The 16,295-nt window shown below is 37.1% G+C and overlaps 2 protein-coding genes across 2 annotated transcripts; one reads left to right on the forward strand and one right to left on the reverse strand.

Annotated features, from left to right (window-relative positions):
• Positions 1-9,592: 9,592 nt before the first annotated feature.
• On the forward strand, positions 9,593-11,521 carry LOC127078444 (SNF1-related protein kinase regulatory subunit gamma-1). The gene is made up of 7 exons (XM_051018899.1): positions 9,593-9,784; positions 9,884-10,078; positions 10,112-10,236; positions 10,357-10,515; positions 10,612-10,694; positions 10,783-10,974; positions 11,095-11,521. Exons 1-7 carry the CDS (start codon positions 9,646-9,648, stop codon positions 11,480-11,482), a joined length of 1,281 nt encoding a protein of 426 aa, XP_050874856.1. The 5' UTR covers positions 9,593-9,645; the 3' UTR covers positions 11,483-11,521.
• A 105-nt stretch (positions 11,522-11,626) lies between these two features.
• LOC127078445 (eugenol synthase 2) lies at positions 11,627-13,039 on the reverse strand. Its single transcript, XM_051018900.1, has 4 exons — positions 12,835-13,039; positions 12,633-12,787; positions 11,826-11,886; positions 11,627-11,733 (listed from the first exon to the last, which is right to left on the reverse strand). Exons 1-4 carry the CDS (start codon positions 13,037-13,039, stop codon positions 11,627-11,629), a joined length of 528 nt encoding a protein of 175 aa, XP_050874857.1.
• Between the last annotated feature and the right edge of the window lie 3,256 nt (positions 13,040-16,295).

The following is a 16,295-nucleotide window of genomic DNA, read 5'->3' on the forward strand; positions in this document are numbered from 1 at the left end:
GTATGACACTAGTTCTTCTTAAAATCTAAAAATCTTCATTACCATATATGGTCTAAGAAATGATCTTTGTTTTCGTGTTCTTCTTAAAAATCTAATTTGTGTCTAGGTCAATTTTATTACATTTAAGACACTAGTTCAATAGAGACATTGTTGTATTAGACATTACCTGGGTTTCCGTTTATGTTAACATGTTGTTAATATCATGCTAGTTTATGTTTCCAAATCAGGTTAACATGTTGTTTGTAGGATTACAATGTCATGCTAGTTTATGTTTTCAAATCAGGTTAACATGCTAATATACATTTTGACTTTTAGGTCTGGTTCACAAATTGTTTGTGTTGCGATGAAGAAAAAACACAGGGAGGACGAGGTTAATGTGAAAGCTGCAAACTTGTGTGAAAGACCGAGATCATGAGACACAAATTTGCTGCTCTCATTTCAGTTTCGTCCTCCTTTCATTGTGGATGCCATTCCGAGACAAATATATCATTTCTTCATCTTCATTCTCCACAAATATTTTCAATAAAAGGTATGTTTGTGAAACATTTTATGAGTTGATATATTTTTGTTGTTTGAAAATGTTTGCCTAATTTTTTAATTTTAGTTGAGTTTATTATACCGTATGTAGATTGCTTGTATCACTAACCCCTCACTGAACATGTATTCATTTAAATTAATTTAGAAAAGGATAATCTAAAAATTAGGTTATATTTGAAAACCAACTTAGATCAATCAATGTTTTTCGAATTGCATCCATCTTGTAATTCATCTCTCGTTCTTTAATATATAGAATTTGGTTCAATGCCCCAAGTTCTTCAAAACAACAATTCATTCTCTTCTATTTTATATTGCAAAATATCAAATTTATTGAGAAATTTTGAATCATCTTCATCATTGTCATCATTATAGTCATTCATCATTGTCATCATTTTGAATCATCTTCATCATTATAATCATTGTCATCATTATATATATATATATATATATATATATATATATATATATATATATATATATATATATATATATATATATATATATATATATATATATATATAGACGTCTCTGGTGAAAAACAACATACTTACAACCACACCCTACCTCACAACGGTTGGTCAACTGTGATGATATCTCTTTTCATACCGTTGTGAGAGGGGTTTTCCGTAGTAGTGAATGATATATTCTCTAAAAGCCTTTAGTTCTGAAGATTACAACCCTTCAACCACATTCAAATCATAACAAATAAGGTTAACATAAGCGTACCTTTGAGGTGGTGTGATCTCCTTCTTTACCATATCATGTGCAAAAAGATAGTTTGGAGCCATTGTTGGTTGTCTTCGTTAGAACTAGAAGCGACATCCTTAACTTCCTCCTCGTCTTTAGTTTTGCTAGTAGGAACCTCCACCTCAATGAAGACACACTTCACATCTCTAGCATCAAGCTTTCCTTGCTTGATATGTGCAAAAGGTAAAACGTCAAATACCTTCAAGTTAGAGTAGTCTATCATTTTCTCACTCCAAACATCCATAGATATTTTGAAGTCTATTTATGTGGATGAACATATGTTGATCATGTAAGCTGGCGTAACAACAACTTCACTCAATAAAATATTTGGTAACCTAACTCCTAACAACATGTACCTTATCCTCTCTAAAATGGTCTTAGTCATGCGCTCAACTAGACCATTTTGTAGTCAACATCTTCATTTTTTATCACGATGTTACTATTCTCAAGATTATTGATTACTTTGTTGAACTCATTCAAGTCATTGTCCTTCTTTTCCTCATTTAAACCTTTAGTCCTTAGTCCCATAAGTGGAGAAACCCTAATCAATTTCGCACATGCATGTTTCTCTCAAACCCAACCGTACACCAAAAGTACAGCTACTAACCTAAGTGTCAATCTTCCTTCCTATGAGTCACTAAAAAAATTCACATGCCTCTCTTTTCTCACAGATATTCCAACCCGCCGAAATTAATTATATAATATATCTTTAACAAAGTCATGCAACATTTGAAGTCTGGAAGCGATTTTTTTTTTTAAAATAACCATCTTTTTGAAATTAAATACGAAAATAACCAAGTTTTCAGAAAAATTTCCAAAATAACCATGTTTGGAAGAGGATGCGCCGGGGGAGTTGGCACATCCCTTAAAATTTTAGGGCAGGCGCCAGACGTATTGGCGCCAATTGCATTGGGCTCCTAAAGGAGGAGCCAATGAAATTGGCGCCTGCATATACCCCTAAGGGAGGCGCCCATGGGGTTGGGGCCCTAGTGAATCCCCTAAGGGAGGCGCCCATGGGGTTGGCGCCTTAGCCTCCTCACTAAGGGAGGCGCCCTTAGGGTTGGCACCTGTGTCTTATTTTATTTTATTTTAATTATAATTCTTTATAATATTTTTTGTTTTTAATATTTCATATTAATTATTTAATACGTAATAAATAAAAATAAAAATAAAATGACTTCATTAAATATATAATAATTGATTACATTAGAATGACCAAAACCCTAATGACCCGCCCGATTATAACGTCTCCCGGTTCCACATCCCGGTGCGTTAGGTTGTCTCCGAGGTCTCCCACGATTTTCTTGAGGTGTTTGTGGTCTTTGGGTGCTGACCTGATCGAGCGATGACTGGTTGGAAGGTCCGGCAGAGGTTTCGGCGGTATTCGACAGATGTGTCATCATTTGCTCCCAATATCCGGAGGGGCTGTGGCCAACGGCGCTTCCGTAATGGAGTTCGGTGCCCATGTCATCGTAGTTAGGGCGTTGGGGTTGGGTGAATTGGGTGAATTGGGGACGGCATAGTTGCCCAAATTGGGTCATTGAGTCGTTTTGAAAACGAAGCAATGGTTCTTGGGACGTATTATAGTTAAACAGTGGTTGGGTGTTAAATGGTGGGGGGCTACGATGACGTGACCCATATGAATCATCGGTGCTATAGACGGTTGTGGTTGCGGGGTTTGGTTCTTGGTTTTGTGTTTGGGTGGGTGGTATGAAGGGATTGCGACGTTGGATGGTTCGTTGTTGGGTGGTTGGCATGAACGGGTTGCGATGTTGGGTGTTTGGTTGGTTTGAGTATGTGGTCGGTTGATGTTGTGTGGTTGGTTGTTGGGTTTGGGTGGGTTCACATTGGTGTTGGGTGGTGAATTGATGTGGGACATACGATGACGAAGCAAGTTGGCGCGGATCCATCAAATACCGCGGCTCAGATACGAATTGCTGAGTTGTTACAAACCTAAACCATGCCATATATTGTTGAGTCGGTCTTACACCTTGGATGACTGGTTCCATCAGGATGTGTTGTCGTCGATTTCTCCATTGACGACACATGTCTTTTGCAAAGTCTCTCCAGTCAGAATAATCCCACTGTGCATCGACCCTTTTTTGATGCCAATTCCCCAAACACGTGGGAGACTCTGGAATATGTTGTAGCATTCCGAACTGCAGTTTGACCCGGTCACTTTGGTGCATTTCAACTGTAGTGAATCGGATAATTGGTGTCTTCGCTGTCCAAACTGCAGCATCGTCATGGTTCACATCATGATCCAGACCCAGATATGGCCTCCATACAAACTGGAAAAAAATACCAAATCGTTAGATGGAAAATAATTTGAGAATTATTTTAAGATTAACTATAGTTTGGTAGGAGTATTACATCATCATGTCCAATGTGATCCAATAGATTTCGATAGACTACAATAGCGTGTTTCAGACACCTATTGTAGTTCATTCCCCTTACTGACCACCTAAGATAATAAAAAGAAGTGAAAAATATTATTTACTGTTAATTAAATAATAGATATAATTAACTAAATGGTGAATGGTAAAGTGGTAGACTTACTTGGTTGCAAAGGGGAACACGAATGGACGCTTATTTTCTAGGGCGAGCGACGGCATCCTAGACCACCCCCAAGCTTGAAGCAAATAAGCACATGAAAAAAAAGTACAGGTATTCTTTTTTGCATTTTTACACAATGCACTATATAGATGGGCCAACACAGCTGAACCCCAACTATAAGTGTTTACCTTATTGATGTTGCGTAATAAAGGTAAATACATTATATTCATAGAATTACCTGTACTTTCTGGAAACAAAAAGTTACCAAATAAAATCATAATATAACACCGAGCTTTTATTATTTTCTCATACTCGGTTGAATCTTCAGACAGTACTATACTGTTATAATATTGTCTAAGGTATTTTAAATTTATACCTTGCCCCCTTGCTTGACTGGATGTGTCTCCCTCAGTTTCATCATCTAACAAAGGGGCACCCAGTAATTCATTGCATATGTTGTTGTCTTGGTTAACTTTCCCATTCACTGCCTTTCCATCTATACGAAGACCCAACAACATGTACACGTCCTCAAGTGTGACAGTACACTCACCAATCGGAAGGTGAAATGTGTGGGTCTCGGGTCTCCACCTCTCCAACAAAGCCAGGATGAACTTGTAGTCCACCGAGTACGAAACAATGTTTAGGAGATTTCCAAATCCACATCCTCTAATATATGGTTCTATTAAAGGATCGTGGGGTACATATTTATGTACACGACATCTAAACCGCTTCGGATCCTAATAACAAAAAAACAAAAATACAATTAGAAGAAGAAATACATTCTCAAGAAATATGTATTAGATATAATGCAGAAATAGAAACTAAAAAGAAAGAGATTTGAAAGGTATAACACAAAGAACATGTGTATTACAAGTAATCCATAAATAGTAACTAAAAGATAGAGATAACATACAAATGCCGAGATATTCTCGATTGTGCCTCTGTGTTCATCGCCCATAGTTAACAAAGACATGATTCGATTTTGCAAAGTTTAAGTTTGTTAGATGAAAGAAATGTGGTAGAAGGAAAGAGTGTGATGAAGATGGTTTGATAATGTTGATATGGGAGGGTATTTATAGATGAATAAGTGAGTAGGTTTAGAAACCATAAAGAATTATGATTGGTTGCATGCAAAGGCACATGACGTTGAAAAACAAGTGAATGACAAAATTGAAAGACAAATGAATGACACAAAGTGAATGACAAAAGTAGCATAGCATGGAAGGGAATCTAGTAGGCGCATGTGAAGAAATCACATGCAATAGGAAGAGGAGCCATTACCTTTGGCGCCTACATGTGATTTTTCACATGCAAGGAAGAGGCGCCCTTCCTCTTGGCGCCTTAGTGTAAGGCATTAGGAAGAGGCGCCCTTCCTAGTGGCGCCTATGTTCAATTTAAGGAAGAGGCGCCCAACCCTTTGGCGCCAATGTTACTTTATGGTGCCAAGGGAATGGGCGCCTATGTTTAATCTTAGGGCAGGGTACATTAGGGCACAGAGAAATCAGAGATTCTTGATTCCCTATGTATTGAGTATTCTTTTCACTCTTCCCTCTGTGTAATCTTTTCACTCTTCCCTCTGCGTGCAAGTATAGTCAAGTCTGTTTTCACTCTTTTCTCTGCGTGCAAGTATAGTCAAGTCTGTACAGACTATTATGAATTTATTAATGCATTGGCCAACTATTTATGTTGTGCGGTTGAACAAGATTTACAAATCATTTAGTTCAATTCCATTCAACACAATGTCTTCCACACAACAATATATGATCAGTGCACATGTTGACGGTGAAATATTTGATCATCGGTTGTTCGGTTTTTATTTTCGAGACACACAGGTGACTCGTTTTACAATAAATCGGCGATCAAATTTTTCACACCTAAAACAAAGAATAGAAAAGAAGTTGCAGTCCAATAATGTCGGTCAGATCATCTATAAAAATTCAGTTTGTTTTGCAGAAAACCAGGGAAAATTTTATCAGAAGAAGATTCGAGATGATGATGATGATGTTCAACATATGTTTGGCAGTCACGAACAATCCGGTTACAACGATATCGAGTTGTATATATTACCACATCAACAACAGGAGTCCCAGTACATTAATCAGTCACAAGTGTTTTGTGAGACTGATGACGAACAAGTTGAGGTGAATGTTCCAGACGATGAAGAAGAGGAACCTGAGATCATCGTTGATTCGATGGTGAACGCTGAAGAGGAAGAGGAGCCAATACCAGCAGGTCATGTATATTGCCCACCCCAACACATGACAAGGTTAAATTTGGGTTCGGATGAACCTTCGGGAGATGTATGGTACAATCCTTACGTGCAAATGCAAGGATCTCTGAAACAAGGAGACACATTTCGCACAAAAGAGGAATGTGTAAAAGCCATCAAAAAATTCCACATGGAACTATCAGCAGATTTCAGAGTTGACAGAACTGATGCATTGAGGTATAAAGTTTATTGTCCGAATGAGCACTGCCTTTCTAAGTTGTCAGCTTCGTACAGGAAGAGGAAGGAGTCTTGGGAGATTGGATCAATGGGTTCAGATCACACATGCATCCTGACCAACCCAATGCAGGATCATCGTAAATTAAGCTCCCAACTAATATGCGATGAAATATTGTCTGTCATTGCCGATAATCCGTCTTTAAAGGTGAGTACAATAATCTCGCATATTAGGGCAGAGTACAACTACACACCATCATATAGGAAGGCATGGATAGCTAGAACAAAAGCTGTTGAAAAAGTGTTTGGCAATTGGGAGGAATCTTACAAACAACTTCCAAAATACATGTTCGCTCTAAAACACTATGCTCCCGATACAATTTTCAAGATGGAAACATTGCCCGCATATACACCAAATGGTACATGTGCTGTTGGAAATAGAATATTTAACCGTCTATTTTGGGCGTATCAACCGTGTATCACAGGTTTTTCTTTCTGTAAACCAATTATACAAATTGATGGTACATGGTTGTATGGAAAATACAAAGGAACGTTACTGATGGCAGTGGCACAAGATGGGAACATCAATATTTTTCCAATCGCCTTTGCCTTAGTTGAAGGGGAGACAGCTGAGGGATGAAGTTTTTTCCTAAGAAATCTCCGATTGCACGTAGCACCTCAACCTAACTTGTGTTTGATCTCTGATAGACACCCCTCAATCATCAGTGCATATAATAACATTGACAATGGCTGGCAAAATCCTCATTCGACGCATGTGTTTTGTATTAGACATATTGCTCAGAATTTCATGCGAGAAATCAAAGATAAGACGTTGCGTAAGAAGGTTTTCAATGCAGGTTACGCATTGACAGAACCTTCTTTCAAACACTACCGCGAGGAAATAAGATTGTCGAACGAAGATGCGGTTCGGTGGATCGATAGTATTCCGTTGGAGAAGTGGACTGGGGCATACGACGGCGAACAACGTTGGGGCCACATGACAACAAATCTTGTGGAATCAATGAACTCTGTCTTCAAAGGAATTCGTAACCTACCAATAACCGCTTTGGTGCAAGCTACATATTTCAGGCTTGGGGCGTTGTTTGAAACCAGACGCTCAAAATGGAGTTCCGTGTTGCAATCTGAACAGTTGTTCAGTGATGCTTCAATGAAATTCATCAGACATGAAGCTGCCAAAGCAAACACACACGTGGTTACGGTATTTGACCGAACAAAAGGTTGGTTTAGTGTTGCCGAGTCCATGGATCACAATGAGGGCATGCCAATGGGACAGTACAGAGTTGAATTAGATAGAGGTTGGTGCGACTGCGGAAGGTTCCAAGCCTTCCGTACCCCCTGCTCCCATGTCATAGCGGCGTGCTCAAAGGTTCGAAGAGATCCATCCTACTTGCTATCTGAACTTTACAAAGTCGTCAGCCTTTCAAATATTTATAAAATTAGTTTTTCAGTAGTGGCAAAAGAGGATTATTGGCCAGAATATCAAGGGGACATCATCTGGCACAACGAAGTTATGCGAAGGAAGAAAAATGGTCGCCCTAACAGCACCCGAATTCGAACCGAAATGGATACGGCGAACAAAATGGTTAGACTATGTAGTTCATGCCGTTAACCAGGTCATAATCGTAATAACTGTCCTAGTGTTAGAACGAGCACAACCAGATAAATTCAGATGTACCTCTATTGCTATATATGGAAACTTAAATTTATTTCAAAGTACCTCTGTTGCAATATATGGAAAATTAATTTTACTTCATAATAGACGGCTGTGACGAAAAGACAGTTGTTCATAAAAAATAACACAAACAATTAAAACAACTAGAATACAAAAACTATGCGATTACAACCATCAAAACAATTTTGAACATGTACTGCATCATCCTACGAGCGTCTTGGTCGGTCTTAATATCCACCCATTCACGAACTTCTCCATTTTGGTTGAACGTGGACACAAGCCATTGTATTCTTCTAATCCGTTCACCCTCTCCAATTTCTCCCTCTAACCAACTATACAACGTCCGATTAAAACGTTCAAACGTATCTGTGTTCCAAAGTCGAACCTGTATTGGAGCCGCAACGACAGAAAATATTACATCAGCATTTCGTTTTTGAATATATGTAGACATTGTTAAAACAAAGAAAATTAAAATTGATGGTTGGACTAGACTAGAAGATGAATTTGAGTGAAAATATAGATTAGGAGATGAATTTGACTGAAAATTTGTATGTAAGGTGATCGTATTTATAGAGGCGATAAATCCCAACAGACACACACATAGGCGCCACAAGAAGTGACACCTAAAAAACACACACACACAGGCGCCAACCCTAGGGGCGCCACACACACACAGGCGCCAACCCTAAGGGCGCCTCCCTTAGTTGGAGGCTAAGGCGCCAACCCTTGGGGCGCCTCCCTTAGGAGGAGGCTAAGGCGCCAACCCCATGGGCGCCTGCCTTAGGGGATTTACTAGGGCGCCAACCACATGGGCGCCTCCCTTAGGGGGGTTTCACTAGGGCGCCAAACCCATGGACGCCTGCCTTAGGGGGATATGAAGGTGCCCTAAAATTTCAAGGGATGCGCCAACTCCCCCGGCGCATCCTCTCACAAACATGGTTATTTTAGAAATTTGTCTGAAAACTTGATTATTTTCATATTTAATTTCAAAAAGATGGTTATTTTAAAAAAAAAAATCTCTGGAAGCTACCTTCAGAAAATCGTATTACTCAAATGTATCAAACACTTGTAATAAACATGAGAAACCCAATCATATAGCGGTATCTAAAGATAGGACTTACATTCCAGTTAACATGTACTGGTCTAACCTATTAGTAAAAATGACAATGAGAAAATCGTGAGCTAGCAAACATATACTAAACTATTGAGTATTCCTGTTGGTGGGCAACGTATACTAAATAATTATTTCTTAAATTCTCTATACATACATATATTTTGTGACAATATGCTAAAATTGACGTGATAATCATGCAAATATTTCTTTCATCTTCAATTCTTATACTTTAAACTCTTAAGTATTAGATGTAAATGTTGTAAAAGAAAAACAATATAAATGTGTGTGCGATGAAATATAAAAAAGCAAATACAAAACAATTTCTTTTTATATTTATTTAATCTTTGGAGATAGAAACAGCCATTTCTGTCAATGCATCATAGTACTAATTAGTAAGATAAGTTTAGTGTGAGAATGACACGTAGCATTTCTGCCATTTTTTACGAATCACAAGAACCTAAGTGGTGGTGAGAGAGATCGGTAAAAAAAAATAAAGAAATACTCTAAACATGCAAAAGAAGAACAAGAAATAAAGAAGAACAAGAAACAAAGACCATGCAATCCATGCAAATAAAAGACGAGAAGAAAGAAGATAACGATGATCAGCACGTGCAAGTTGATTCTGCCTCTGCCCTCCAACAATATCTTGATCGCATACCAATTACCTCAATATCCGGCATATACAGTTTACTTGGTATTATACTAATGTTAGTTTGTTAACAACGTTGTTTTGTTTTGTTTATTCCTATGTTCCAATGCCCTCCAACGTTGTTTTGTTTCTTCCTATGTTAAGTGTTGGAAATAAAAGCTGGAGACACTGTAAGGGATGCAATTCATATGTTGTACGAAAAGGAGACCTTTGGTGCAGCCATTGTTGATGTTTTGGACACTGAAACATCCGGTGTCCGATTCTCTGATCGATATATCGGTTTCATTTCTTTTCCAAACATCGTTCTTTGGTGTCTCGAGGTATACATATTTATTACTTGTTCTTCATATATGACACAAAATTCTCATTGAGCATGTTGTATTTTCAAGGAATATGAAAATATGAAGGAAGATGCCAATGACAGATACCTTAAAGGTATTGAGAATGATGACCTTTTCTCCATTCTGGACCAGATCCCTCGGATTGGCCAAACCAAGGTTTTCCATGTTCTCATTCTTCAGCTTTCTATAAAATGGCTCATGTGTTGAATTGTAATTGGAAAATAGTAAACACCGTGAATGAAAATGTACCTGAAGTTTTGATTTACTCGTTACTAGGTTGGCGAGTTGGCTAAGTCATTCCTGTGGGAACCGTTTTTCCCGGTACACTTGGATGACACGATTCTGCATGCTTTGCTACTTCTTTCTAGGCATAGGCTGCAAGTTTTGCCTGTCGTACAACAACCTGATGCTACACTCATCGGTTTTGTTACTCAGGTACTTATCGTCGAGTTATGGATTGAAGCGCATATATGTATCTTCTTGAGAATTGATGTATATTTAGGATGAGCATTGTGTTTGCTTTTATGCTAGAATGCTCTAGTCGAACTACTTCTTCAATCAAGCGAACTAGAGTGGTTTGATAATATTGCAAACAAGAACTTGTCAGATTTCCGGTATTTAAGATCTTACCTTTTAGACTATATGCATTTATTTTGAACTATGTTCTGGTTCAGGCTCTGACCCTTTTTAGTCCTACCACAGATTTGAAGGCCAAGAACATCCTAGATGTGTATTTGGGAGCCAAACTGTTGCAGATGCTTTGAAGCTGCTCTGGCAGAACCAAAGCTGTGCAGTTGCAGTCGTGGATCGACAAACCAAGAAGCTCATCGGTAATGTGAGGAACACTGACATTTATAATCTTGTAAAGAACGATGATCTCCTTAGAAATAGAAGGTAAGTTCATAAAACTTGCCTAATCTTTCTTTTCTTTTAGCTTATGAATATATAGATAGATATAGAATAAGAGTTTAATTTTGATACAAGATCATCATACTTGTTTCTATGCAATGACAGGATTTTAACTGTTGAAGAATTTCTTCGCACAGAGACTGACACAACATACGCTGAACCAATCATTGGAAATGATCATGGTGCTGATCACACTACAGGAAGTCTCCACCTGAAAAAAAGCTTCAAATCCAGAATGGATTCGCCGGTAACCAACAAGGAAAACGACACGCTGAAGCAAGTAATGGAGCAAATGGCAAAGACTAATAGCAGTTTTAGTTTTCTGATAAATGATAACGAGCAAGTTACTGGTTTGATAACAGTGAGAGATATAATTCTGCAATTCGCACCTCCATGTGTGAATTCGAGTATCGGTGGAGGTGGATTTTTTGAATTGGCTTTGGAGCAGAGTAGATGTCATATTAGTAATGGAACTATCATTCGTAATCGTTAATCAAGGTATGTATAATGTATAATAAAATGCTTTTACTTAAAGAAAATGTGTAACAGGATTAGCCATTCGAACATGTAGAAATTATTCAGAAATTATGATTCCCTAGAGTGAAAAATGACATAACAAACGATTTTCGTTGTTGGGTCATGCTAACACGTGCCTTAAGCAGTAAACCGTGGCGGATACATATCTTGGATCATCAACAGCTTTGATTGTATAAGCAGCAATATCCTCTTCCTTGTTAAAAACAGCTGTAAATAATTAACCAAGCAAAATTCATTAGTTAGGACAGATAGATATTTAGTGAAATTTAAGGTAAACTGTGTCTCTAGTTTTCTTTCACCTTTGGGATTTCCATCTCCTAGGATAACAACTTTATCTCTTGGTGGAGCTATAGCTACAAACTGTATGGTATTGTTTGAACTTTAAAATACAAATACTGTATGTGTTTATTTCTATCTCTCTTACTTTTTATCTTCTACAACTTACACAGTTCAAAAACTCATCCCATAATCAAAATTATGATGCGAAGAAATCATTTATCTACAATTAAGTTTGGTAACTTATAGTTCTTGAGAAAACAATTTCTGCTTGAATTGTTGGTTTCCATTCAGAATTATAAACAATTTCTATTAAGAGTGTCACATTAAATGATAGATAAATTACAATCCTTATCTTTAAAACCTTTTTTTTTAAAATTTGAGTTTGACTTATTCTAAATTATAAAATGGTATTAGAGCTTATTGTGCCACCTCTACAAGGCTTCCATGTAAGTCACTCAGGTCACGCGTTATACTTAACCTCAAATTCTAAATTGGTATCGGATTATTCACCATTTATATCCATGAATCAAACTCAATAATGCTTAGCTTGGAACGTTGGAGCAATCTCAACCTTACTAGTCGGTTTTGGAGTCTCACATGGGATGAAAGACGGACTTAACTTATGTTTATAACTATGTATAAGTGGGGGCAATGATCACAATAAAAATTTGTTTCCAAATTCAAAGAACTTCTCTTTAAATCATAAAAAATTTAAATTGTAGTCTCCAACCACAATTGAAGTCGTAATATTATTAATGTTATAGTCTCCACAACCGCATCATACTGCAATTATACATTCTGCCGCATTAGGAACCCCAATAAAGTACCTTAACATTTCCGGCTACTTTAATGGCAGAAATGATTTTATCTTGATCCGCGAGGTGAGAGCGAGCCACAGTTGAAATGACAACATCAACTTGTTTTATTGCCTTCACCAAACTTTGATGATCATAGAGATCTCCCTCAATAACATATCCCAACACTCAAATTTTGACATGGATACTAAAATAAATGATTCAAACTTTGTACCCATTTTAGTACGTAGAATAACAAGATTGACAGATAAGTCTTTGAATTTGTTGATGATGGATGATTTAGCCGGATTGGTAAGAGTTGACTCCCGCGTTAGAACGAAGGCTGGGTGTCCGGCTTTGACGCTGGCTTCTGCAATGAACTTTCCGATGTAACCGGTGCCGCCGATCAACAGAATTTTGCTTAGGTTACTACCTGCCATTTCAATTGCTTTGACTGAAACTCAAATATGAATGGAAAATATGGATGGAGCGAATGAATGTGCTTGTCCTTTTATATATCTTCCGGTGGGTGCGTGGTTTACGTATTATGTTTGTTTTACTATTTTTAAAAATGATACAGCCAAGTGTTTTTAAACTTATTTATTTTTGTAAAGTATTATTGGGTTCAATCCCAACCGGGTCTCACTAATTATTTTTTTAAAAAGTTTTTATTTTATTTTTACCTTAAACATTGCTACTCTACCTATAGAAAAATCAAAATTACTTATAACATTAAAAAATTAATCTTCAAACACAATTCATTCACATACAACCTATTTGATTTTGAGTCAGATTCTAAGGTTATGCCAAAAAATAATACAAAAATACATATTGGTATATTTTACGGAGATCATCTCTAGACACATTTTTAATCAAATACGCGTCAGATTGTCTTCTCCTTCCTTATTTCACTTTTACTTTCTCAACTTACAAACTCTTAAACTCTCTCAACTCACATTCATGCTTCTACCATCAACATTCAATCAATCAAATAGCTCACAATCAAACTCAAATTTATTTCTCTAAACATTTGTATAAATTGAGCATTAGGTTATTTAGAAATGTTATTTAACTAAGCAATGTGTTTGATAGATAGTTCAAATGATCAATGCATTTTTGGATGTTGTATTCAACTGCATTTCTTCCATTTTTGTTCATCGCTGAGTTACAGAACAATACAGAAATGCACTTTCAGATTTTTTGAAATTTTGATTTCCAAAATATGAAAATGCATTTCCGTATTTAGTATGTCTATATTGTTTGGCTTTATTTGTGTTTCATTTGTATAATGCGTGTGTGGTTTAATTATAGGCATTATGGCTGATAATCAAGCTAGATTAAGGCACAACAAAGTTGTGCAACATGCATTAGTTTGAAGGGAAAGAGCCCGAGCCTCACAGACATCGGTCAGTTCTAGTTTGTTCAGGAACCCTAGGGATTTGGAGAAGGCTCATTCGACTTATCAATGATTCATCTATATTTGTACCATGTTGCCAGACATGTGTGGGATAGATAGGTAAAATTCAATTGTATTCATTCTTTAAAATACATTTGTTATACTATTCAAAATTTCTGACGATGATTTATTTTTCTGCAGGACCCTAATGCTTTAAAATGCATCAACCAAGGTGGGAAGATTGCGGGTATGTCGCAACCTCGGGGATTAACGGTTTTAGGGATGTGCTCCAACAAGTTGCGAGACTTATGCAAGACTGAGTATATTACGATTAATTATGGTATGCTTTTCGCTTTCATTGACAGATGGAATTCTGATACGTCATCTTTTCATCCTTATCATGGTAAGATGTCTATCACACTTGACGATGCCTCATCCTTATTGCATCTTCTTATTATGGGAAGACTGCTAGGCCACGACCGAATTATCAAAGATGACGCACTAGAGATGATGGTGACATATCTTGAAGCTGACCCAGGGCTTGCCCTGAAGGAAATAAAATACACTTAAGGGTATGCCCCGTGTTTTTCATATGTTCCGGCCTATGCTAAGGATATGCCACGTGCTTGTGAATTCAATCCGTTCATAGGCAATCATGCAATAGAGCCCTTCAGAGTGTATCTTGAATGCATGGTAGCAGATGATATACATTTCCAAGCATATATGGATCACCGTTAGATGTGTCCCTTGGATGACATAACCTTCTACTCTTGATGGTTGGCTTGTGGGTGATGTTGGATGTATCCACATCTTTTTGAACGCGTCATGCTCCAGTTTGGCTACATGCAGTTTGTTACTATAGACCCCTTTGATTCTGATCCTCCTATTATGGTTCGTAATGATGTGTGTTAGATGATATACCTAGATCTAGAGGGGGTGAATAGATCCCAACTAAAAAAAACATTTGAAGCTTTGATTTAGAAAATATTTGGCGTAGAAGAAAGTTTCAAATATTTTCCGGATTCAAAATTGTCTAACTGAACCTTCTATTAAAAAGTCTGGATATGCGTAATAGTACCAATATAATGATAATAATCCATAAGTTGATCAACAACTATAAGAAAAACTAATTGAATACTCTACAATACTAAAAGTCTATCTCCGACGATATTCACATACAAAAAACTAAGTCAAGCAATTTGTCGAACACTTGGTGTGCGAAAAACAAAGTTTGGAATTTTATATGGTGATTGTTGTTCTAAGAAATCGAATCATAACCAAATGGTCAATGTTCAATACAACAAACACAAAATTCAAAATATAATCAAAATTATGATCAAAACTATGTTGATCCGGTGATCAAAGCAATTGATAATTTGTGCGTCAAAAAATAAAAGAGATAGAGAGAGTACGCAAGGATTTGTTTAGACAGTTCCCCAATCGACCTCATTATGGATACGTTTTCCCTCACTTCAAATTCGAATTGAGATATTAATATAATAAATCTTACTTGCAAAAGTATCAATACAAGAGATGAGAAATCAAATCCCAAAAACCCTAGGTTTGTTCTTGACTCTAGCGCCTCCAAAAACCTTGATCAAAGATTGATCAAGTTACCAACAATGTCGCTTCAATTCACCTGTTGTTTCTACTTCCTTGCACAACCTCCATGTCTCAAGGCTTTCACCCAACTGAATTAATATCAAACGCACACTTGTTGAACCCAAGGTTTATCAAAATGATCCACCGTTTCACCCTACTCCCTTCCCGACACACATAGTCTCAAGGCTTTCACTCTATTGGATCCTAATTGAATAATATTTTCCAAAACCTTCAAACCCTAAAGATCTTGAAGGAAAACCCCACCTTGGTTTTCTTATTTAAATCCCTTAAAGATTGCAACCCAATATTCTTTGTACAACAAACCTAATTGGACGTTATCAATCTTAATTTAGATGGAACCCAATCAAAAATGATTATATGTAGTTTGATTGTGTGTATGCATAGATTGAATTGAAGATGATGAGATGCTTTGAAATCCTGGATTCATATAAGTTTTACTCACTCTAGAAACCTTACTAGAGAATGATGCATGTATGAAGTGTTTATATGCATGGGGATATTTAGGGCAAAAAGAAATGTAAAGGAGGATAAAAAAAATATGGAACTTTGAAGAAAAATGTCGGATAGGTCGACCTATACAGGTTATGTGTCGACCTGTTCGATGAATAGGTTGACCTATCCAAGGTCATGTGTCGACCTATGAAAGTCATGTGTTGCCTATGTGTCGACCTAAAGAG

The sequence above is a fragment of the Lathyrus oleraceus genome, chromosome 5 (genome assembly GCF_024323335.1).
Source record: "Lathyrus oleraceus cultivar Zhongwan6 chromosome 5, CAAS_Psat_ZW6_1.0, whole genome shotgun sequence".
In the NCBI taxonomy this organism is placed as follows: domain Eukaryota; kingdom Viridiplantae; phylum Streptophyta; class Magnoliopsida; order Fabales; family Fabaceae; genus Lathyrus; species Lathyrus oleraceus.

Excerpts from the sequence above, each read along its gene's own strand:
- LOC127078444 (XM_051018899.1), top strand. The coding sequence starts at position 9,646 with ATGCAATCCATGCAAATAAAAGACGAGAAGAAAGAAGATAACGATGAT. Across the intron at positions 10,079-10,111 it reads GGTATACATATTTATTACTT|CATGTTGTATTTTCAAGGAA; the intron begins GTTCTTCATATA and ends ATTCTCATTGAG. Across the intron at positions 10,237-10,356 it reads CTCGGATTGGCCAAACCAAG|GTTGGCGAGTTGGCTAAGTC; the intron begins GTTTTCCATGTT and ends ACTCGTTACTAG.
- LOC127078445 (XM_051018900.1), bottom strand. The coding sequence starts at position 13,039 with ATGGCAGGTAGTAACCTAAGCAAAATTCTGTTGATCGGCGGCACCGGT. Across the intron at positions 12,788-12,834 it reads TATTCTACGTACTAAAATGG|TGTTGGGATATGTTATTGAG; the intron begins GTACAAAGTTTG and ends TCAAAATTTGAG. Across the intron at positions 11,887-12,632 it reads AAGTAGCCGGAAATGTTAAG|TTTGTAGCTATAGCTCCACC; the intron begins GTACTTTATTGG and ends AATACCATACAG.